The sequence below is a fragment of the Mastomys coucha genome, unplaced genomic scaffold (genome assembly GCF_008632895.1).
Source record: "Mastomys coucha isolate ucsf_1 unplaced genomic scaffold, UCSF_Mcou_1 pScaffold9, whole genome shotgun sequence".
Taxonomy (NCBI): Eukaryota; Metazoa; Chordata; class Mammalia; order Rodentia; family Muridae; genus Mastomys; species Mastomys coucha.
The window spans coordinates 56,594,927-56,614,044 of record NW_022196915.1 but is presented as its reverse complement, the minus strand read 5'-3'; the positions used below and the strand labels follow the sequence as shown (position 1 = coordinate 56,614,044).

Genomic DNA, 19,118 nt, shown 5'->3' with positions numbered 1-19,118 from the left:
AAAGGACTATGAATATCCAAGTGTCAACACCTTTTCTACTATCTTTTTTGTCACAGTGTCACTGACAGGTGAAAAAAAAAGATAGATCCTAGCTAAGGGTTCCTTTACACTGTGAGGAAACACAAAGGGAGTGGTTCTCCCACTAAAAGAACAAATGGAAAAAGCACGTTTTAGAAAGATGGTCCTAGCCCCTCCTACCCGATGTGACTGAAAGGAATATGGCATAAGCACTCAGGTGACTTGCCACGCAGAGAAGGCTGTGTTTGAAATGTTTCGGCATTGGAGTGTACCTGTTATCAAGGCCACCTTTCTCCCGTGAAAGGCCATTCTATCTTGGACAGACCCAGGGGAGAGCCACTTTTGGGGGGCCCAGGCAAGAGTAAATGTTCTCCTTGACACAGATGAGGGGTGGGGGTGAGGTAAGTCTGCAAGTAGGTCTCTTGGAAGTGAGAAAATGGGGCAACTCCCTTGACTGCAAAGCTGTAAGGACAGGTAGTTAGCCTTAGTGCTGTGCAAGACTTTCCTACCATGCCATGTGGTGCCCACTGTGCCAGCCAGGAGCTCTAACAGCCTGCTATGATACAGACAACCAAGAGATTCAATGCCTCTGGTCACTCAGGTGGAGAGACACAGCCAGTGGCCTAGGACTACAAGAGTCAGCTTATCTAGGTGAAGCCCCGAGATCGTGACAAAGCAAGCAAACGGAAGTCAGGGATGAGTATCTTTTCACTGGGACGCCAGTCAGTGGATGAGGCCAGCCTTTCACACGCACCAGAGTTGAGTGGACATCTGAACGCTTAGGCTGCCTTCAGTAGGTTCACATACCACAGGAGGCACAATTCCTAACCTTTGCTTCTCATAGGACATGATCATAAAATTCGGTACTGAAAAGCCTCAACAAGTCAGGGCCACACAAATGGAGTAATGAATACTCCTGCTAAAGAAGAGAGAATATAAACTTGGCCAGGCATCAGGTGAAATGTGCAAAATAGATATGGGGTCCAGGCCCCACCAGGTCATGCTGGGAGAAGCCAGTCACACCACCTATGTCAAGACAGCTGTACCCAGTGATTCAGCTGCTCTGGAGCTGCTCTCCCTTCCTGGGCAGCTGGGCAGTGTGGCTCAAGGGAACAGGTGCCTCAAGCCTGAGAACTACCATCCCGTCCTCCCTCCACCCCAAGATCCTGCGGTCAGAAGCAGCCTGCTTTTTGGGTGGCCTCGGGGCCAGGGTCAGAGAAAGGGTAAGAATGAGAGACAGGCAGGAGGCAGAGGTGGAGTACTTTCTTGTTCAGGCCTCATAATCTCCCTTTGCTCATTAGAATTCACCTGTGGGGGTGGGGGTGCATCACAAGGCACAAACCAACATGTGAAGGGTACCCTGCAGGTGTGAAGTGGCCTTGGTGCAATGTTAGTTGCTCATGTAGTCCTAGACACATGCTAGTCTCAGCAAAACTTAGACTTCAGCTCATGGTCCCGGCCCCTCTCCATGGCTGTCATCTTCAAGACCAAGTCGCACCGACCAGGAACATTAATACTGTTGTGACTTGGCCAGCTCATGAAAGGCACAGTGGTGCAAGTGCACATGTAAGGGCAGAGCTGGGACAAACCAGGGGGTTACAGTCTTGGGGAGTGTGGTGTCTACACAGTGCTACTTAATCAAGACCACTACCTTCTGCAGCTGCAACATACTCTGCTGCCCCTGCTAATGGCTCCTGACTCTTGGGACCTCGAAGGTCTTCCTTATATCTTGTCTCCTATAGCAGTACTTCTCAGTCGAATTAAGATTTGATCGAGATCTGAGGATTGTTAGTAGCTCAGGCAACTGTAGATGAATATTAACAATGGAGAATCTGGGTAGCTTTGGACGTGGGACTGGGAGCCCCTGAGACAAGGGACAGGTGTCGTGTTCTTTTCATCTGAGGCGGCTATTAATGTCACTCACAGGAAGACTGCCTGTCTATCCTAAGGTGACGGGGAAAGGAATTCCTGTTCACTTTCTTATTTCCCACTTCTCAGCTGTGGACAGATCTTCCTAGGTACCTGATAGCAGGATCCACTCTACATGGGGATGAGCTAGGGTTGAGATGCTGGTATTGAAGGTTAAGACAGGCACAGGCTGGTCTTCTGTGTCTGGACTTTCCCAAGTTCCTGCTGATCTCCTGGCGAGGATGACACATAGGCCCAGCTTTCCCTAAAGCACAAAGCTTACACGTTCTACTGTCTTCTCCCAAGGTGCATGGTGGCAAGGTCCAATCCTCTTCGAGTCTCAGCTGTCACCTTGAGAATTAGTGGTAAGAGGTGGGCCATCCTCCGTTCCCTGGCCCGGTTCAAATCATATATCCACATGCTCCATGCACACTTAGTTCACCTAGCCCTGTTTTAGGTACTAACTCTACCACACCAAGGAATCAGCTTGGCTTTCTTTCTACAGAGGAAAGAGATTCAAGCCAGCGTGAGTGGCTGGGGCACTGCTACTCAATATGGCAGCACGCACAACTGACCCACCTTCCCGAGTTCCAAGTCCATGAGTGCCTAGATCTGATTCACACTGATTTTCAAAGATGGGGTGGGGTGGTGGGCCTAGGTCTACATCTTGGTTTCAGGAAGCCCAATCTAGGAGGCACCCATTTCTTGCCTGGCATAGGATTGAATACCAAGCTCGCTCCCCAGGGAAATAAAGCGTGGGGTGAAGAGAGAGTGGGGAGGGAAAGAGGCCGGCTGGGAGGTGGGCTGGGAGCAGCCGGCCTGGTGGGGAATGCCTGCCATTCTTCATCTGTGCCCACACAGCCGGGATCTTCCACCCACCAGGAAAGGGAAATTGAAAGCATCCCCATCCGACATGTGAACAACCAGAGACTTGGGGATTAGAGACCGAGCCCCCTTTGCGGGGGACACTGGGGGCGACAGGGTGGCCATGATCTTCATTAGAGGACAGGAAAGCTGCAGTTTCCTGTTTCCGGTGCTGGGGTCCCTGGGAGCTTCTCTCCTGGCACTAGGAAGCAAGTGGGGAGGAGGGAACAGGCAGTGGTGGTTTATGTGGTCATGGGGGGATTGTATGCTGGCTGTGGACTGCTGAAGCCAGCCAGGCAGCCAGGCCTGAGGCTCATACAGAGGTCAGCGGATCCATGGCGGAGATGGTGGCCGCCCCCTCTGCCACGCCCCCACCTTCCTGGCAGGTGGTGGGCTGCTTGCTTGGTGGGGAAGCAGCCGGGGTTTCTCTCTACTTGGCTGAAGAAGCCAGGGATCCGATTTCAATGCCGCCTCGTTGGTTGTGAAATCGAGAAGGTAGTCAACCCCCTAGTTCTCTGAGCTGGCAGTTCTGCCATATTCTGCCAACTCTGGGTGCCTGTGGCTGCCTCTGGGCCCCTGCATCTGAGGCACACCAGAGTCCTGTGTACAGAGGCACTTCCCTCTGAGACCAGGCCGGATGAACAGCTCCTCTGCTCTCAGGTCCCCATCCAGGGCTCCTGGTCTGGAAATGAACTCTAAGAGGCAGAGGTGCGAGAGCCTAGGCTGATGAGGCTGGGGTGGTGGGCACGGGTCAGGCCTGGCCTTACGGCAGCTGCAGGTGCGCTGAGTGTCCAGTGTTGAGGAGGAGCACTGAGAAAGCTAGGAGGGCTTTTCCTAATCCCACCCCTGGACCTGAACAGGGAAGGAATAACTCAGCACTACCCAACACCCAAAGACTGTAGGTTCAAAAACTGCTTTCTTCATCTCCCTCCAGCTTGATCTCAGCTTAATGATAATGAAGCAGAGGCTCATTGCCCAGCCCTGGCAAGGCAACTGCCAGGGACCACCACGGAAGAGGTAATAAAGTGCAGCTGCTGGCGCAGACTGGGAGCCTTTCTAGGTCAGAGCAGGCTGGGAGAGGCCAGGAGAGAGGAAGCACTTGAGAGCTTCAAGGCAGGGCCTGGGCCAGCCTCCTCCCCTGGGGACCCACAGGACAAACCTGTCTGATCCTTGACCAGGGCCTGCAGGACCAAAAAAAAATGAGTCTCACAGAATTTCTTGCTCTCACAGGTCATGAGTGAGGGGACCTTCCCAAGCAGGATGCGGCGGCTGCTGCTGTTGCGCCCTTCCCCATGTGCGGCCACCCCCACGTTTCCAACACAAAGTGCTGCAGGCAGCTGCATCCCAGGCCGGCTGTGAGATGAAAGGCCTTGCTCATGTCTGTTGAGTGCTGGCCAGAATCTCTACAAGTTGAAATCAGCCAGCATTGGGCCTCCTGGGGCCCAACCAGAGGCAAAAGGGGAAGGGGCCAAACGACCACCAGAGCAGTGTCTGGCACCACAGAAATGAGCAGTTCCCTGCCTCTAGACTGTGACTAGGCAGTGTAGCTATCCTGGAACAAGCAGGAGCCTCACCACAGGACAGGCTGTATGGCTGGTGTCCCTGTTGTTCCTTGTCATGGGAAGCTGTGGACACACTGCAAGACATGCTCTTTGGGTCCCAAGTGTCTAGCTGACCTGCTGCCCCACAGGTCCCTTGAGGCCCTTTCCCTGGGATGATTTTACTCACTTTTTCAGGGGTTCAATCACTGTCTTTTGGATCTGGTTCACCTGTCGAAAGAAAAATACAGATTCAGACTCTACCTAGAAGAGGACGTTCCTCAGAGGCCACACTGCTAGACATGCTCCTTGGTTTCCAAGTGGCTCTGCTGTCCCCTGAGAGCTGGGCAAGAGGGGATGGAGTGGGACAGGCAGTATAGTATTCATATTCTGCTGCCAGAGGCGGCAGAGAGGCCAACCAGGAATCCCGAGGGCCACACCTAGGGCTGGGTTTGGTTTCAGGTTAACACATTTCCTATCAGTGCTACTGGCAAAAGTTTGTAAGGGCCTTGCTCAGTGTGAACAGATGGAGCTGCCCTGCAGAGCATAGCTGCTTAAGCACAGGAGACACTGGCATCTGATCAGGTTGGTTTGGGAAGAACTGGGCTTGAGACTATCAGGCTTTAGAAGGCTGAATCCCAGTACCACTTCCAACCTATGGTCACTGCATCTAGCAAGGCCCAAGGGGAAAGAGGTGAGGTGCATAGGCCACTGGCAGCAAGACCTGGTCACCTTCTCCTGGTTGAAGGCATCCATCCGCTTCATGGCTGTGTCTAGGGCTGTCACCATGTGCAGAAAGTCCTGGTCCTGCTCACACAGCGGGTTAGACAGTAGGTCCAGGGATATCTTCACAGCAGATTTGGACATGGCTGTTAAGAAGTTAAAGGCTCTGTGAGCTCCCAGAGGGACAGGGTTGAAGGTCTCCTTAGTGTTCCTCCTACGCATGCAGTGCTATATCACCGGATAGCAAAACCCCTGGGTTGTTCTGGACCAGGAGAATGGTAAGCTGCATGACACATTTCTGCTCCAAAGATGCTAAGTCCATAATTCCAGAATACAAGAACCTGTATTACAGGTGAGCTGCCTGCCTCCTTGGGACTCTCTCTAGTCTATTGTACACTAGGGCTGGCCCACTTATCACACCTGGACAGAGGGTGAATACTTGAGGTGCTGTGAGCTATCTGGAAGTCACAGGCAGTATCAAGGAGGATGGAGACCCAGTGGGAGCTTTGAGGTTCTTGATCTGGGGCTCGTTTTTAGCAACTCCATATTTGCTCACAGAAGAGTAGGCAGAGGGCCTAGAGAAGGACCTGGCCCAACATGGTACACACCAGTTTCTGAACCCATCTGTCTGAGTATCAGAGCAGAACACAAGTTTTAGCCCATGATCTTAGCCAAAAAGACTGAGAAGCAGTACAAGACAGATGTTTTTGTTCTTGTTGTTATTGTTTCAAACACCACTGGGTGCTCTAGTCTAGGCTGGCCTCACTATATGGCCAAGATGGGCCTCCAGCCTTAGTGATCTCAGCCTCCTCAGTGGCAGCATTACAGGCATGCACTGACACACTCGGCTGGGATTTATTTTGTTTATTATTACTTGAGTGTCACAGCCTTTAAGATGCTATTGATTTTAAGGCACACTGTTACTGTATAAACCACTGAGAAAGAAAAAAAAATGCTGACCATCAAACCATCACATTAGCAAGTGTGACAGAGCTGTGGTTGCAAGGACACTAAATTGATAAAGTGTCTCAGAATGGATGCAGGGAGACCCACCTCCAGTTGATTACACGTGGGGCTTCCCTTGCCATCCCATGAATGGAACAGATAGTTCCCGGAGAAGGGCCTTGTGGGAGAGAAGCCCAGGCCCTGATAGAGGTCCCTATCATGGTAGGGGGTTACAGTTACCACACAAAGAAAGCCTACTGTGTGAGGGGACCAGAAAGGTAAGCTTGTCAGAAATGCTGTAAGAAACAGTTCTGAAATGATTACAAACAACACAATCAAAAGAAAAGTCTGCACAGAACTGCAGACATAGCTGAAAACGTCTTCTATTATTATTCCTTCCCCAGTATTTAAAGAGAAACAAAACAAAACAAAACAGTCAAAAAACCAAACCAAAGCCTTAAGCAGCCACTGGCTAGTGGAAGGCTTTCTTCCCACCTATCCTAACACTCTCACATTCCCGTGCTTCTTCCTGCTAGAACCGCTGGAAGTCAAGGTGCTGCACTCCCTTGGGCCACTTCCCTGGGCACAGCCAGGACAATGCAGCACACCGGTGGCCCTGGATCCCAGCACCAGGCACAGCCTTTCTGCCCTGCAGGGATTGCGTAGTGAGTCCAGGGCCCACATGGCCTACTACCCAGACCTGGCAGTCTAGGAAACTTGGGAAACTAAGGATCTTGGACCTCTCTTGTGTTTCTGAAGTTCTAATACAGCTTCCAGATGAAGCTCCAAAGCCTTCAAAACCTGCACTCTGAAAACTCCCCAAGTCTAATCATTTTACCAAATGGAAGATCCTCTTTTCAGAGCACCAGAGAGGATTTTAGGGCCTGTCCACCATGGAGATTTTAGGGCCTGTCCTGGGAACGTGGGAGAATCTGAGGTCAGAAAAGGAACAGTTTACTTTCCTCAACTGTTGGGTCAGTGTCTCTCAGCATGTTCCTAGTCTCAGTGTCCTGGTGTCACAATGTATCACAGACATTCCAGGCCTTGTTTTGTACCTCAGAATGCTAAAGTCAGGCTTGGTATCACTAGTCCTCTAGCGACCCTGCTGTCTGTCACCCATGGGCCAGACCCTGAATGCACACAGTGTGTGCTACAAGAAGCTGCCCTTTAGAAGGGTGCTCTGCTCCTTGCTCTGGACCCAGTGGTCCTAGGCTTCAATAGTCACCCCTCAGTCCCAATTTTGTTACTGGACAACAAACTTCTCATTATGAAACAAAATCCCGCATTCCATTTCCATTGATACCACAGCTCTGGAGAGCAGGTCCCAGTGACTCCCCCGATGAAAGGAAGTGGGGAGTGATGCAAAGGCCTTCAATGGAAGTCACACCCAAAAGTCATTTAACAGATCGGTTCCCGAACGTGACCCCTGGCTCAGGACATGCCTACTGGGCAGCCAAGAGGGGCCAGAAGTGAGGTAGAGTCATGTTCAGACTATCCCATATCCTTGGGGTTGGCAGGGAAGCTCAGCAGCACAGACAAGGGGGATGGCTTTCTGAATACTGGACAGTAGTTCCACCAGGCCTTTGGCAGCAGTTGCTTCCTGGGAAGGCGTTTCTCTTTCTGACCAGAAGCTGTTCAAAGTGTCCACTGAAGGAATAAAGGTGTAATTAACCAGCCAAGTACTAGTACCTGGCAAAATGGGGCAACTCCAAGTCTGTGGGCCCTTTTCACTGCATGGCGAGTGGAATCATAATAGACTCCTAACCTACCCTGTGTTGCCCATCAGCCTATGACCTTTCAGATGACATCTGGATACTATGGTGCTACTCAAGCTGGGATTCTACTCCTGGGGCAGCTGGTCAAACAATGAGATGGGCCTGCTTACTGCAGTGAAGACCCCCTTGGCTGCTTTCTAGCTTAGAGTAACCAGGAAAACAGCAAGGCATGGGCAGGTGGGCTGGAAAGATGGCTCAGCAGTTAAGAACACTTGCTGCTCTTCAAGACGCCAAGTGTAGCTCCCAGCACCCATATAAAGTGGCCCACAATTGCCTCTAACTCCAGCTCCAGGGGATCTGATGCTTTCTTACGACCACCATGGGTATCTGCACTCAAGTGCACACATACCTACATGAACACACACATAGTTTACAAAATAAATTTTAAAAAGGTCTAAAAAACAAAACCAAAATAACATTCTGCCCCAAGACAGGTAACTGACAGAGAGAGCCCCTTCTTTAAAGATGGACATTTCACATGCTCTGCCATCTTGAATTCAGAACACAAGCACGAGGTGGGATTCCTCTGAGGCTGTACAAGTATGGTGGCCACCACAGACATCATTATGTGGAGTGGCTGAAGGAACCAAAGATGGGATCTCAAGCCTACTTCTGCCTTCGGGCCAGTGAGCACAACCACAGAGTAAGGCCAAATTCCACCTCAGGGCCTTTGCCGACTATGTTCTCCAGGCTCATCTACACAGAGCACTCCCTCATCCCTTCAGGTACAGGGGCGCCTTCGGAGAGAGGCCTCTGTGTACACCCCACTTAAAGCAGCACTCCATTACCCTCCATCCCTTTGTGTTCCTTCACCGCACTGGCCTTTGCATAGTGCTGTAATACATGATTTCTTACATGCCCTTTCTCCCAGCATGGAAACTCCTGTCTTGACTGGCTACTGAATCCCTAGCACTGAGATGTGTGCCTGGAACAAGCTGCTTCTCAATCAGCTTTTGTCAGATGAGAGATGGTGCTTCGCCCTGGTCAAACCTGTCTCTCTCGAGTCGTGTGGATACATCCCTCTCTCTGGAATCTATGGAGAAGCTGTCAAGGTCCTTTTGGCAGGTGCCTTGGTGTAGCTCCCTCTGCTGCAGATGTTGGTGGCAGTACTGCTGCTCTTACTAGAAGCATGCTGGCGACCATGCTGCTCTGGGGCTTTTCACACAACTTTACCATCACAGCAAGCCACAGGGCTGAGGGCCAGCAAATGTGGTTGCTTTTCAGACAAAGCACAGTGAGGTTAAAGGGCAGTGCTTGGTGGGGACAGTATGGGAACGTTCTCTTCTGTTCTCTGTCACTCAGTGACACAGCCTCTTGGTGCTCTCTGACTTGAGCTGCCTCAAACACTGGGCCCCTGGGTCTAGTTCCTCCTGAACAAGTCCCTTCAGCCAAGAGGTCTCCTTAGCCCTGGCTGTTTGCTGGCACCTGCTGGTTCCTCACCACTGTGTCCTCAGTAATGACAGAATGATCCTGAGGTTTTCCTGGCTTTACTTTAACTGACTCTCTTGCTCAGCCGCATAGCCCCTTCGGCTGCTGTTGCCATGGGGAAGCCGTGTTGCTGACTTCTGCCCGGAAGGCCATGCTGTCTTTTTTCTCTGGCCTTGACCCTAATGCAAAAAAGGCCCTCAAAACAGAGGCTTCTGCTGGCTGCACTACTATCCTGACAGGAACCTGGGAGCATCTGTTTTCCTGTCCGACTAAGCTGGAGAGTGGCAGGACCCTGTGGGAGGTGGTGATCTGATCAGAGAGAAATGATCCAGGCCTCCTCTTAGGGACAGCACTTGGTGTTCTCTGAGCACAGTGGCTTCTGAGTTAGCCCTTGTGGGTCTGAGGAGCAGAGCATCTTATGTCTTTTGCTGCCTTGATGGGCATGAGGAGGGCCACTCACCCAGGTCGGCATCAGTGCTTTTCTTCATGTCCTTCTGCAGGCGCTTGGTCTGCTCTTCCAGCCTGAAAGCGAGGGGTGGTGGGTTGGAGGGATGGACACTCACCCTCCAGCACTCAGGCCTAACCTCCTCTCTGCCTCAGGGAAGCCCAGCAGGGAGGAAAGCCCCTCTCGTGCAACAGAGGCCTGCCACAGACCTCTGTGCCACCTCAGGCTCTGCAGGAGCTCAATCACCCAGACACTGTGCAGTAATGGCCAGTCACCTTTTAGAGTTGTCTTGGGTTCCTAACTGTAAATGGACAAAGGGCACAGGAAAGGCTCCCTGAATGAGCCTGAGCTGGCCAGGAGGAGGCAGGACAGGGACAGTTAGCAGGCCCCCAGCTATCTCCCATCTCCCTTTCCTGGAGTCAGACACTCACTGCTGCAGTTTTCCATACTCCCTTTCAAAGTCTCTCTCCACCTGTAAGACAAGCGATAGCTCAGTCAGTGGGGAAATGACAACATGGTGGAAAATCTCCCCGCTTACTGAAACTCTCCACACCCTCCCCCAGCCTGCAGCAACAGCGTTGTCCAGTCCCTACACGCTCCAGCAGATCGTTAACAACAGTGTCCCTGTGTTCCCAAACTAATGAAGTGTTTGACTTAGGGAGAAGGCCTCTCCCTCCAGAGGGGCCAACCAGGCAAGTTGGCAAGTCTCAGCGATTGTGCCTCGGCTCTGTCATTCCAGAATGAGGCCCTGCTTAGTGCTCTGCCTCATCCCAACTCTGGAGGCAGCCAAGGTGATCTGACAGGACGGGACCCCACCTAGGAGTCAGCTGGGCACCAAGGAAGAGGCAGGTCTGAAGTAGGCGGGTTCTGCCATAGGCTAGCCGTGAGGCCTGAGCCAGTGACTTTCCTTCTCAGCCACAGCTTCCTCACAGGCCCTATTCTTCTGCTGTGGGGTCTGGGGTACAACAAAAAAGATCTTGTATGGGATATCTGGTGGGAGCTTGCTATAGAATGAGGGGTCCCTGCACCTGAGCCTTCAAGGTATGCACTTCCAGGGCCATTCAACACTTCCAGGGCCTGCATGCAAGGATAGCTATGAATATAGTGTAACACAGAATTGTAAGTTTATGAAATCATGAAATATTTTTGTAATTAAAAATTAATTTATTGGGCTGGCGAGATGGCTCAGCTGGTAAGAGCACCAAATGTTCTTCCAAAGGTCCTGAGTTCAAATCCCAGCAACCACATGGTGGCTCACAACCACCTGACATGAGATCTGACGCCCTCTTCTGGTGCGTCTGAAGACAGCAACAGTGTACTTATGTATAATAATAAATAAATCTTTTAAAAAAATTAATTTATTATTACTATCATTATTATATTTATGATGTATCTGCAAGGACAGGCATATCTATGGAGGACAGAGAACAACTTTCAGGAACTCGGTCCACTGTGGGTTTGGTGATCACAGGTTGTCAAGCCTCCATAGTAAGCGTTCTTATCCACCAAACCATCATACTGACTTACACTTTTTAGGGGGGAAGCAGTAACTTAATTGTGTGGTCTTGAAAGTGAACACTTAAGATGACAGTGCCTTCAAAAGGTTGGACTAGCCTAGTTATTCCTCCAGCACATGGTGCAGGAAGGCAGTCGAGAGGAGTGGACAAAGGCAGGGAGAGCAAGGTCTTCCATTAATAGCTTCTACGATCTTTGAGCAGAGTGATTTCCCTTGGTCATTGCTCCTTAAGGGAAGGTAACAATGGCCAGGTACCCAGCCCACAGCAGTGACTTCAGAGTGTACATCCATGCTCCTTTCCTGATTGCTGGGTTCTGGAGGGCCACAGCAGCCTGGAGATGCAGACAGGGACGTAAAGAGTGGCAGCCAGAGTACATGGGAAATGACAGGCATGTAAGCCCTGATGTAGCTAAATAGAGAACCTCATGCTAGGCAGGATCATGGTGCTGTGGCCTTCATAACCCAGAGGATGTGGCTGCTGAGTGTCGCATTTATTTCCAAAAGGACAAAAGGAAAACTACGTATTTCTTGGGCCAAATCACACTCTCCGGAGACACACCTATGTGCTTACTCCTCTGGGTGGGAGGGGTTGAGCCCCTGTGCTGCTGCCTTTGGCTCCCAGCCTTCTCTTTTGCAATGCCTGAGTGTGCTGATGTGTGTGGGATGTCAGAGATCACCTGGTCTGCCTGGCTGGGGACTGCTTGGACTTGTACAGAGGGGCCTTCGAGCTCCCAGCCAGGTAGAGTTGATCTGGGGGAGGAGAAGCTCACAGTCTCATCCTGGGGTGGGCACATGCTCCTGCTTGATGCCATTCAAGGCTGCCTCACAGGAACTTGGAAACACCAATCCCCCTGCTTCCAGGAGCCATGGTCGAGGGTCCCACATCTTTCTCCCCAGAAGACAGAGCCACTTGGGGGTAGGACCAGAATTCCAGGCCCTCAGATGATGGCTGATAGAATAAAGAGACCCATTGAAGGCACATTCCAAGGTACATGTCTTCTGAGGGAAAGGGCCAAGTGGAAAAGATCTGAACAGTTCTGAATGCTTGATGCCTTTGCCAAAAGGCAACTGGAGGCCAGTCAACAATGCAAGTGTAAACACATGTGCGCGCACTGTCAGGGGACTGGGCTGGGCCAGGCTGCTGGAGGCAGGATGGGGAGAATCAAGCTCCAGATGAAGTTCCCTACATTCTCCTGAGCCCAGAGTGCAAGGGCAATGCCTAGGCCAGCCTGCCCAGCATGAGTTTAGTGTTTGCCAAGTGAGTGAACAAACTCAATTCCTTCCAAACCCAAATTCCTGGTAAAGGGGAAAAGGAGGCCGCAGGCAAGGCTGGGGCTCTGATGCCAGGGCTAAGGTGTGTCGGGTCAAGTGAGGCAGAGAAAGCATTCTGAGAGCCACCATACAAAGGTGGACTGCACCTCCACTTCAGTATGCTCCAGGGCTAAGGAAGATTAGAGAGGCCAAAATCTGACATTTACTTCTGTTGGAGAGGGTCAACATGGCCACTTGTCTTTGCCCTGGTTTTTTAAGGAATCTACCTAGTTAGGAACCTAGGCTTGTGTTTTCCTATGTAAACAAGACCTAGGGAACCCTTGCTTGGAGGGCATGGGAAACCGTGTGTGTGTGTGTGTGTGTGTGTGTGTGTGTGTGTGTGTGTGTGTGTGTGTATGTTGGTATATGTGTGCAAGTGATATATAAACAGGTGCATGTGGTATGTGTATATATGTGTGTGGTATGTGTATACGCATGTGTGGTGAGTGTGTATGTGTGCCTATATATATATATATATATATATATGGGGGGGTGGTATATGTATGTGTGTCTGTATGTGATATGATGTATGTTTCTATGTCTATGTCTATGTCCTCTCTCCATGTTAAGATGCTCTGAGGTTCCAGAGGGAAATGACAAAAATTGGGTCAGGAGGTGGAAGCTGTGGTCCTGGTCCCAGTGCTAATGGTCAAGCCCCTGCAGAGAACACAGCATCCCTGCCACAGCCTCAACAATCACAGAGTGCATGTTGGTAACCTGAGCACAGGCAAGCAGTGGGAGCAGAGACAATGGTTTCTTTTGTGGCTGGAAACTGAGCATCCTGGGCCAAAAGCCTCCTGAAAATCCATGAACATAGCATGAACATTTATTCCCCATGACATGGCTGCTATGACTTTCAATAACCTGGGCAGCCACATCTGTTCCTATCCCGGAGTATGTCACCAGTGTCCAGGGACAGCTGTCAGAGATCTGGAGACATCTGCATAGCCCAGGCCTGTGTTAGGGGTGGAGAGGTGAGCAAGAATCCATCCACAAAAGGCAGGGTCCTGCTCCCTATGCTTACACACCCCCAGGGAACTGAAGGGAACAGGTTGCGCAGACAAAAACTCCATTCTAAGCCACCCCCCAGCTTTTCTGCTGTGAAAGATCAAAGGCCTAGCCTACAACTCCACTGAACTGAGGGATGGAGCTGCTGGGACAGGCTGAGTCCTTGATGGCTTTGGAGGAAGCCAAACCAGCTGTCAATGGGGGCTTCTTAAAGAGCAGACATGGACTAAGTGACCGATATACACCGGTTGGTGTGTGACTTTTCATGTGTGTGACAAAGGCACTAGGGTTAGCCTTACCTTAAACTAAGGCTCGAAGAGGCTAAGGCATGTGCCAAGAGTCTCAGCTAACAGAGGCAGAGCCCAGCAGGAGTTCAGGAAGTCAGTCTCTTACCTGGCTCCTTAACAACGACTGCATGCTTGCTCAATTTGGGGGGAAGGGACACCACAGATTAAAGAATGACAAGTCCCCAGCAAGGACTTAGACAGGCGTGTAGGGAGGGGACAAGGGAAGCCATGGGGCAGGGTTGAGGTGTGGGGAGATTCGATCTTCCCTGGAAATCTCTGCTCCTCCTTAAAGTAAAGGATTTAGGAACCCCTACCATGATGGATTGAGACCCCTGGGACCATAAGCCAAAATAAATATTTCCTTCTCTAAAAAAAAAATACCCCCAGGAACCAAGACCTTTCCACTAACAGACTCTGGCAAGGAGCTGGAAAGTACACTGTAGTCCGTCCTGCTCTGTAGGATCAAAGCCCCATTGAGGAAAGATGAAAGTCATGGTGGAGGGAGGGATTTCTGTCTTCTTGTTCGTGGTTGTGAACAAAGGGGGAAAAGACCCTTTTCAAAAACCACTTTTCTTTTGGATCTGCTGAGATTACTCTCTGGAGGCTTAAAGCCACACCCTCCCACTTCTTAGAGTCCAGCATTTGAAGACCCAGACTTTCTGGGTCTTAGCAGAGAGGCTCCACAGATGGTCAGCTGTGGAGGCGACACTGAGTCTGTTAGAACCTGCCATCGCATGAGGCCAAGGGTGACTCTTTTAAGTTGAGCCCAGCTTCTTTCCTGTGACCTCACTCTGGACTTCCTGAAGATGGAGACACTGGTCAGATGTGCTGAACTTCCTGCCAAGCCAAAACAGGATCTTCCCTCTAGCTCTGGCGGCTGAGCCAAGGAGAGAAGGGGGGAGACAAGGACCTCAGGGGATGGGTACGGGGGCCTCTGCTGCGCAGACAGAGCTGGAACTTGAGCTGTCACCATGGAGTTTGGTCTTCACATGCAGGATCACTCCTGTTAAAACCTGAAGCCTCGTTTGTGTGTGAGGAGCTGAGGAGGCTACAGAGTGGGAATAGCACAAAGCAAAGATGGCAGAGTGAGCAGAGCCACAGAGCACGTGCTGACTCCAGCTCTCCAGGAGAGGACTGTCAGATCTAACAACATCTCCACCACACTATGGAAAAACCAGATGGTGAGGCCCATGGGCTACTAGCTCTCATGTTCTGGGATCTGCAGTTCTTCCTCTCCCATGTCAGACATAAAACAGCAATAAATAGCATGGGTTCACAGGTGTTACCATTGCAGAGTGAATGGATCATGGCAGAGACTAACCTGTCTGTGCAGACAAAAAGAAGTGGGCCACCTGGAGAACCTGCCAGGTCTTTTAGGTTGTTGAAGTGGCCAGAAAGAAAGGCCTTTGGAACCAGGCAGTGGTGGCGCACGCCTTTAATCCCAGCACTTGGGAGGCAGAGGCAGGTGGATTTCTGAGTTCAAGGCCAGCCTGGTCTATGGAGTGAGTTTTAATACAGCCAGGGCTACACAGAGAAAACCTGTCTCAAAAAAACAAAAAACAAACAAACAAACAAAAAACCAAAACCAAAAACAAAAAAAAGAACAAGGGCTTTGGTGCTATCGTGAGGTATTGTGGTCAAGGGGAGGTGTGTATATGCATATGCTCCAGAGCTCGCCCAGGACAGGACTGCTTGGATGGAGAGGACCTACAGCTGTCCAAGTTGGGGAAGCAACCACCAGGACCCAGGACAGGAAGCCCCTGTGAACCCCAGGTTCTACAACCAGTGGCTGGGAATAAGGCTCAGGGTTCTGACCTTCCAGCTCCCACATGTGCACTGTCAATGCTCAGGTTCTGCCTGGGGCAGGTAGCTCATGGACAGGGCACTTGTCTACTATGCACAATCTGCAGTCCTGAGCGGGAAGACCAGAAGGCTGAGGTTCCATACACAGGTCCTGGGGGGCACAATTGAGTCTCAGGGCATAAGAACTAGGTTACTCACTGTTTTGGAAACAATCTGTTTCTTGGGCTGCCCGATCTTAAATGGAATCCTGTAAGAGGAAGAGACAAAGACATGCTGTGAGACTTGAGGTAAGCTGGACTGTAGGAGTGGATGCACAGAGGGGATCAGCACTTGGTCCCCTAGTCCTCATGGACTGAGCACATGTGATCCAATGGCACCCAGTTGGGTTCTGGGACAGATCATGTGCCATGCAGGCTCTTGGCCACTCCTGCCTACTGAAGGCATCATTCCTATTAATGGTCTGTCACTTAAACACATGGGAAAAGCGGGGGAAGAGAGACACCTTGAGGATCTGTAAATCTTGTCTGAGGAACTACTAAGTGTGAAACATGGCTCCCTATTCTTAAAAACACATCCTAAAATCACATCCTTGAAAACAACTCCAACATCCCTCATCCTCTATAAGAAGTACTCAGTTTCCCCATAGGGGCTACAATGTATCTTGTGAGGTTTCTGGGCATGCTAAGGGGAGATCACATACTAAGGAACATTTATGACTAGTTAAAAACAGATGAGATCAAATGTGGCTTACTTGGTAAAGAATCTCTGCCTAAGCCTGCCTTGAACTTGCTAAGAAGCTTGTTCACCAGGTTGCCATGCTCCTCTGGAAGTAGGTGGACCTAACAGAAGATCTTGGGGGTAGGGCTCAGAAGGGGAGCCATAGCACAGCTTCCATCTGCTTTGGCAGGCTGCCAGAAGGCCCAAGCTACCCCTGGACCCTTTCTAGCTCTCAGGAGTGAGTGGATTGACACAGGCAATTGAAAGATGTCTTTCAGGTCCTGACAATGTGGACCCTGTTAGTCCATGCTGTTGGCCAGGGGTGAGTATTTAACACAGTTCAGAACTGTGCGGGAACAGAAATGGTAATGTGTCTCTCCTACCTTTCCTGTCTCCAGGTGGGAAGTGAATCTAGAGACCAGCTCTGGGAAGAAGCCCAAAGCCAGCCTCTCAATACCCGCCTCTGACAGACCAATGTGCCAATGTTGTTATCACCAACCCTTAGGCTCCACTCCCATCCTTTCCTTTAGCCATTCTCCAGCACCCGCCTCCACCTGGCCCAAGCTGACCAACACTGTGCTAACCCCAACAGTATAATTAACCACCGATAATAACCCCCAGACAGCAATCTGGTTGAGGGGATGGGCAGGCCTGAGTCACAGCGGTTTAAATTTAATTTCTGGAGGACATCCTGTTTATTGTTAACCCAGCCCCATAATTTGGGAGAGTTAACCCTTTGGGGGCTGGCTGAAAACAAGGTGTCTTGAGCTGTGTCATCGTCAGATGGAAAAAGGTATGCTGTGAAACTGAAAAGGGAAAAAAGGGGGAAGCTGTTGCTTCTTTCTCAGGCCTGAAGAGGAAAAGGCCCAGGGGGAGCTGGGTTTTCTGTCCCAGTCCCCATAATGCTTTCCTTAAGATTGGAGACTGAAGTTGATGACTGATGAACTCGAACCCCCGAGGAACACTCTGGAGGCAGCTAGGGTACCGGGACCATACATCATACTCGGATTCTCTAGGAAGGACACTGTAGTGGGACAAGCTCTAACCAGGAAGCAGACCCAGTCTCTGCCTCACTGGTTTGGCCATTCATTGAAAAAGCAAGTCTCTCTGAAATCCAGTTTCTTTAACTATGAAGCAAGTGGGATGAGATGGTCCTCTTGCTCACTTACAAAAAAATGTGCATGCCAAGAATGTGGGGAGTGGGCTGAGGATCCTGAAGGCTCCTCAGAGCAGTCTCAGTTTGGAATGACATACTATATAGCCAAGGAAGCTAACATTGGTGGATGTTGCCTACAGGGCCACGGCCTTGCTAAAGCTCAGCTTGGAATCACAGGCCTTTTAGAGCAGCTGGGAGTGAGGGAGTTTTGCCACTTTGACCCTCTCTATCACTCAGCAGGAAGGAAACATCATCAACGAGTGGAAGACAGGTCTAGGGTCACTGTGCCACTTCCCCAGGGCTCCTGACTTCTCTCCGACACTCACTTGGGGGGTCCTTCTCAAGAGCTGGTCTAGGTACTTGCTGCCTAGGGTCTGTGGGATCGGGGGGGGGGGCAGCTAATGGCTGAGACCCTGAAAATGAAGGTGAGCACGTGTGGAGCTGTGTTTCAGCACAAAGGGAAACCGGTTCCATGCAGGCGGCCAGGATTTTATCAGACTGTCTGCACGATTTTTCAACTTGCTTGCTCCAAAGCCATGTCTACCTGCTACAACACCTTTTAAGTAAAATAAACATTTTATTCTAGATTTTCAGAAAATTGTGAAGTATCATAATTACTATGCCTCCCTGCCCCGTTTCCGCTTATGAACATCTTACATTAGTATGGTCCACTAGTCATGATTAATAAACTTGGAATGACATAACAAAACCTGTGGTTTATTCAGATTGCCTTAGTTTTCTCTTCCAAGTCTGCAGGAACTCATGCAGTCTACCACACTACATTTGGTTCCTAAGTGCCTCTTGGTGATAGTGTCAGACTTCCCTGCCTTGATGACACTGACGGTTTTAATGGGCACTGGTCAGACGGCTTATAGTTAGACTGACTCCTCACACCCTTTGGGATTTGACGGCTAGAGAGATGGCTCAGTGGGTTAAGAGTACTGGTTGCTCTTTCAGAGGATCAGAGTTCAGTTCCCATCAAGCACATGGGGCAGCTCACAGCCACTTACAACTCCAGCTCCAGGGCACCTACATACACGTGCCATACATTCAACAGACACATAAGTAAAAATAAATATTTAAAACAACAACAACAAAAACCTCATTCTTGTCACGTCTCCTCACGGATATACTGCAGACATGACACACCCCTGCTGCCCCCACTGAGCCACAGGCAGTGCTTCAAAAGTTCCCCCACTGTAGTCCCTCCCCTCCTCCTTTCCACTAGGGAGTCACTATTTATTTTACTTATTTAGGCCATCATTCATATCAGTGTGAGCACATGGATATTTTATACTCTGGCTCACAATCCAATACTGCTTTATTTTGACACTCAAAACTGCTTCAGTTGGGCCACTGAGCATCACAGCTGGCTCATGTGACCTTCAGACATATTCGCATCAGTGCACGGGCACATGCCTGAGTTAAGTCGTACCTTCTTTAATATAAGACACTCCAGGCTCACCAGGAGCCAACTTGAGCCACATGGCCATTTCCTACTTTCTCTGAGTTTATACTCCTTATTTCCTGTCCCAAATTTAAGTAGTCAGCACTACTTGGATCACCCAGGGAAATGAGGCATCAAGAGAAGGGTGAGATGGCTGGGCAGTGGTGGCACACGCCTTTGATCCCAGCACTTGGGAGGCAGAGACAGGTGGATTTCTGAGTTCGAGGCC

General features: G+C 50.4%; 1 protein-coding gene across 1 annotated transcript in view; it reads right to left on the bottom strand.

Moving 5' to 3' along the window:
- The window catches only part of Bin3 (bridging integrator 3), a 38,040-nt gene that overhangs the window by 3,814 nt on the left and 15,108 nt on the right, over positions 1-19,118 (bottom strand). The window contains exons 2-6 of the mRNA XM_031362856.1: positions 15,768-15,816; positions 10,076-10,116; positions 9,660-9,721; positions 5,061-5,197; positions 4,519-4,559 (exon numbers count right to left, since the gene is read on the bottom strand). Of these exons, the coding sequence (XP_031218716.1) occupies positions 4,519-4,559; positions 5,061-5,197; positions 9,660-9,721; positions 10,076-10,116; positions 15,768-15,816 (330 nt within the window). The remainder of the gene's footprint in view (positions 1-4,518; positions 4,560-5,060; positions 5,198-9,659; positions 9,722-10,075; positions 10,117-15,767; positions 15,817-19,118) is intronic.